The 5,461-nt window shown below is 42.4% G+C and overlaps 1 protein-coding gene across 1 annotated transcript; it reads left to right on the plus strand.

The window, feature by feature from the left end:
- Atp5if1 (ATP synthase inhibitory factor subunit 1) lies at positions 1-3,355 on the plus strand. Its single transcript, XM_005317683.5, has 3 exons — positions 1-161; positions 254-345; positions 3,097-3,355. Exons 1-3 carry the CDS (start codon positions 75-77, stop codon positions 3,236-3,238), a joined length of 321 nt encoding a protein of 106 aa, XP_005317740.1. The 5' UTR covers positions 1-74; the 3' UTR covers positions 3,239-3,355.
- The last annotated feature ends 2,106 nt before the right edge of the window (positions 3,356-5,461 follow it).

Raw genomic sequence — 5,461 nt, forward strand, 5'->3', positions numbered from 1 at the left:
TTGGGCATCCTCGAGCTTAGCGCGTAGAGAGAAGCGGCCAAGCCAGTGAGCGGAGAGGTGCGGCGCTAGTAACAATGGCAGGCACGGCGTTGGCGGCCCGGGCGCGGCTCGGCGTACTGGGAATGAGAGCCATGCAAACCCGAGGCTTTGGTTCGGACCAGGTACGCTGCGGCAGTTTCTGCCGCCCTATCCGTGTGGGCGGATCGTCTCTTCCTTTCTACATCTTTACCAATATCCGGGTCTCTCTCCGCAGTCCGAGGATGGTGGCAGGAGCGCTGGAGCGATCCGGGAAGCCGGTGGGGCCTTCGGAAAGAGAGAGCGGGCTGAAGAGGAACGATACTTCCGGTGAGGCCCACCGGGTCCCAAGTCCAGCGCTAACAATCCCAGAGCCTTCCCATCCTTCTTAAGCCTCAGTCGCCCCACTCATCCCTACCTGGTGCCTTGGGGTGCCCCATCCTTCAGCAGAAAACCCGGACCCCCAATTCATTACATCGTGACAATTGAGGTCCGGACTTTTGCCATCTAGAGCGCGCTCCGAGGACCTCTCGAAACAGCACCAGGGCCCCAAGCCCAAGCCATTCCCAACGGGTCTCCAGAATTCCTAGCCCGCGGCTCAACTCCTCTTTTGCCATTTACCATCTCCTTGCCTGCAGTGATCCTCCTTACCCCGTGTGGTGCGAAACGCCTCCAGATTCTTAGCGCGGTGTCTAGATCCTACTGTTCGTTACTTGTAGACCCTCTAAGATGACTCCCTCAGGCTTCACCCACTTTTCATCCCCTCTCCCTTACTCTAAACGCCTTAGCTTTGCAAACCCTTATGGAATCTCTGAACCTTCAGTCCCACTCAGCCATTTCTAGACCCTGTGCGTCTCTATCTGCGCCTGATTGAGAGGGTTTTAGGAATTGGTAGCCCCTCCTCATGGTTGGGCTCACCCATGCTGCAGATTTCTGCCCTTCTCAGCCCAGGCCAGACCCTGGGCTGGAAATTAGGAGTAAGGAGTGCACTGGGCTAATCTACTTTCTTTCCCAGCCCCTGCGTTATCTTTGACGTCTGTTCACACTGGGGAGAAGCAGCAAGGAATTAATTTTGCTTCTTTTTCTGTTAGGTCTGTGCCTTGTCTTAAAAATTATCATTTAGGGTTTGGGGTTGTGGCTCAGTGACAGGGTGCTTGCCTTGCGTATGTGAGGCCCTGTGTTCGATCCTTAGCAACACATAAAAATAAATAAACAAAATAAAGGAATTAGGGCTGGGGTTGTGGCTCTGCAGTAGAGCATTCGCCTAGCATGTACAGCGCCCTGGGTTCGATCCAACACCATATAAAAATAAATAAAATAAAGGTTAAAAAAAATAAAGGTATTAAAAAATTATCATGGGGCCGGGCACCGTGGCACATGCCTTGTCATCCCAGCAATTTGGGAGGCTGAGGCAGAAGGATAGAAAATTGGAGACCAGCTAGGTGTGGTGGTGCTCACCTGTAATCCCAGCAGCTGTGAAGTCTGAGGCAGGAAGATCATCAATTCAGAGCCAGCCTCAGCAAAAGCGAGGCGCTAATTAACTCAGTAAGACCCTGTCTCTGAATAAAATACACAAAAGGGCTGGGGATGTGGCTCAGTGGCCGAAGGCCCCTGAGTTCAAGCCCCAATACCAAAAATGAGTAGAATAATCACAACACCATACCAGAGAGCCAGGGTCCAGCCCTTAGATACCATTTAATTGGGCCTCTACATTCTTATTTATTTATTTTAGTTGTAGATGGACACAATATCTTTATGTATTTGTTGTTTATTTTTATGAGGTGCTGAGAATCGAACCTGTGAGGCAAGTGCTCTATCACTGAGCTACATTCTACAGTTAAGGAAAACAGGCCTAAATGTGGCCATACCAACATTTTTATATTCTCCCTTCTTGAGAACTAATTGAACTGCTGAACACTTAAACGTGCAAGAGATCCTCTCTTTTTTGGACTTTACAGTGAGCCACGCATTCTCTAGTCAAATTGGGATAGTTAATGGATATTTAGACCTTCTTTGTCACCCTTTTGCTCCTTTTTTTTTCCTCCTGGGCAAGCTAGCCCACACCTATAATAATATAATCCCAGCTACTGGGTAGACTGAGGCATGAGGATAGAAAGTTGGAGGACAGTCTTGGCAACCCTGATTCAGAATATAATTTAAGGCCTGGGATTGAAGCTCAGAGGTAGAGTGCTTGCCTCTCATATATAAGGCCTAGGATTGATCCTCAGCACCACATAAAAATAAATAAATAAAAATAAAATATAATTTTTTTTAAGAGAGAGAATTTTTAACATCTATTTTTTAGTTCTCGGCGGACACAACATCTTTGTTGGTATGTGGTGTTGAGGATCGAATCTGGGCCGCACGCATGCCAGGCAAGTGCGCTACTGTTTGAGCCACATCCCCAGCCCAACAAAATATAATTTAAAAGCATAGGGTATATAGCTCAGGGGTAGAGTGCTTGCCTTCCATGTGGTAGCATCCTGGGTAGGATCCCCAGTACCACAAGAAAGGGGGAAAAAAGGGCCTCTGACTCTCAGGGTGGTTTTTCTGATAAGGTATCAGAAACTAATGTTATTCCTTTCTAGAATTCTCTAGTTAACAAAGAATTTGAAAAGAATAGTTTATAATGATGAAGTTTTAGGCATTAGCACCAGGAAAATTGAATCATTTTGATGATCCTCCTTAAGGTGGATGTACCTTAATTTAGGATGAGGTATTCTTTGACTAGTGGGGGTTATGGGTAGAAGAGGATGGTCAACTCGACTCCTATGGGATTGGGATGCCTGTCTTTGTTTTTTGTTGTTTTGTTTTGTACTGGGGATTAAACCCAGGGATGCTTTATCACTGATCTACATCCTCAACCCTTTTTATTTTGAGACAAGGTCTTGCTAAGTTGTTGAAGCTGGTTTTGAATTTGCCATCCTCCTGTCTCCCAAGCCACTGGGAGGGTGCACAGGTGCACACCCCTATGTCCAGCTGGGACACCTGGTTTTTTACCTTAGGTATTAAAGGTTATGCTTAGAAATCTCTTTGGGGTAAAAAATTGGAATCACACCTGAAGCCACTGTGTCCTCACAGAGAGAAGACTAGAGAACAACTGGCAATCTTGAAGAAACATCATGAAGATGAGATCAGTCATCATAAGAAGGAGATTGAACGTCTGCAGAAAGAAATTGAGCGGCATAAACAGAAGATTAAACATCTACACAATGATGATTAAGTGCACACAGTTCCCCATAGAATGGCATACATCATTGCCCACTTCTACATAAACATAATTGTGGTTTACTTAATTGTTCTGTGTGCTGCCAGTAGATAATAAATGGTCATTATCGAACTGTGTTTGATGCCTTCTTCTATCTAGGAGACACATGGTAGAGGGAAAGACTCCATGTATCTCCTAAAATGATTGAATTAGATTGGCTCCTGCAACAGGGAGCTCACAGAAAATGTGAAGCTTTAAAGTCAGGAGCAATGTAGAGAATGGAGAAGGATGATTATTTCAAAAGATGCAGCATCAGTAATAGAATACTGCATTTATAAATGGATTAAAAGTATTCATGAACTAGTCATTCTAATTTTGCAAATGGAGACAACTAAAATAATAATATGTACAGCATTGCCTGTAGTCACTTAGTACCTTGGAGTTGAGACTTGTATCCAGTTTTTTTGACTCCTTTCCAAGCCTTTTTGTTTGTTTGTTTTATGGTATTGAGGATCAAACCCAGGAACTTGCTCAGCTCTACCACTAAGCTTCATCCCTCAAATTAGATCATAAGACTGAAAATATACAAACTTGTAACTTATCTAGACAAAAAAAATTTGAGATGACATTGGACCACTAGTAAAATATTTTCAATTTACCAGTTCAATGCATCATTTACCCAGAATTATGAGTTTCTTGTTTCAAGACCATAGTACAGAAAGACCTTTGGGGCCATTTGTGAGATAAAATGGCAAAAGAAAAGTCATTGACCTAGCTTGTTCAGACAAGATATCAGATGGTTGTTTTCAAAACCTAAACTTTCACATGAACACTGAAATCTGCTGATGGGAGGTTTATAGATACTTGGGATGTGGGAATGCCAGCAATAACATGACCTCAAAGATGAACCACAAGAAATGATCACACTGAAATCGGGGATGTAGTGTTGGGTAAAGTGCTTGCCTAGCATGCTCAAGGCCCTGAATTCAATCCAGCACTGGAAAAAAAAAAAAAATCCTAAGTTCCTACATTGTGCTTTTTTTTTTTAACAACATTACAAAACCGAAAAATTTAAAATATTAAATAAAAATCAGTCTATTGGCCTGGGGATATAGCTCAGTTGGTAGTGTTTGCCTTATATGCACTAGCCCCTGGGTTTACTCCTTAGCACGAAAAAAAAAAAAAATCTACTGATGATTGGACAAAGCAAGAAAAGTTGGAAGATGAACATAACTTGAATTGTTGAAAAGAGTAATTTTAGAGCAGACTAATTTAAAAATACTTAAACTTTTGAAAATGGTAACTCTTGTCTTTTTATTATGACATACCTGTGCTTAATTTTTCTCATGTTGCAATAAAAGGAATACATATTGAGTAACAATACATGTGAAAATCCTAAAATAATTTGTGTGATATGGCCCAATAACCAAACAACACAGCACAGGTCATAAGATTCACCTAGGATACAGAAGCACCCCAGGTTGTTCTTTAGAATCAAACAAAATTGAAAAACACTATAGCAATCCTTCTGAAACCAGCAGCATTACCTTGACCTGGGACTTTGTTAAAAATTCAAATTCTCAGCCCCAACTCCACCCCAAACTGGAGAGGGGAACCCAGAGATCAGTTTTTTTATCTTTAATGTTCTTTTTAAAAATTTATTTTTTAAACATACAACATTTTTTATATGTTTGTTTATCCATTTTTATGTAGTGCCAAGGATCAAACCCAGTTCCTCTCACTTACTAGGCAAGTACTCTACCATTGAGCCACAACCCCAGCCAGCAGAAATTAGTTTTAACAAACCTCCAGTTAGTTCTGATAGCCATTGATGTTTGAGGATCATTGTCGTACAGGCAATTTCTCACAGAATCTGCTGACATGCTTGGGCAAACAACATTTTTATAAATGCAGATTACTAAGTATAGTTGGTCCTCAATATCTATGAGGACCTGCATTCCAGGATTCAACCAACTGTAGGGAAAAAACAAACTCAAGCCCTGCATGGTGGTGCATGCATGTAATACCAGTAGTTTCGAGGCTGAGGCAAGAGATTGCAAGTTCAAAGCCATTCTCAGCAATTTAGTGAGACCTTAAGCAACTTAGTGAGACCCTGCCTCAAAATACAAAATAAAAAGAGCTGGGGATATGGCTCTGTGGTAAAGTGCCCCTGTGTTCAATCCCCAATGCCAAAATAAATAAATATAGGGAAAGAGAGGCTGGGGATATACCTCAGTT

This window comes from Ictidomys tridecemlineatus, chromosome 11 (genome assembly GCF_052094955.1).
Source record: "Ictidomys tridecemlineatus isolate mIctTri1 chromosome 11, mIctTri1.hap1, whole genome shotgun sequence".
In the NCBI taxonomy this organism is placed as follows: domain Eukaryota; kingdom Metazoa; phylum Chordata; class Mammalia; order Rodentia; family Sciuridae; genus Ictidomys; species Ictidomys tridecemlineatus.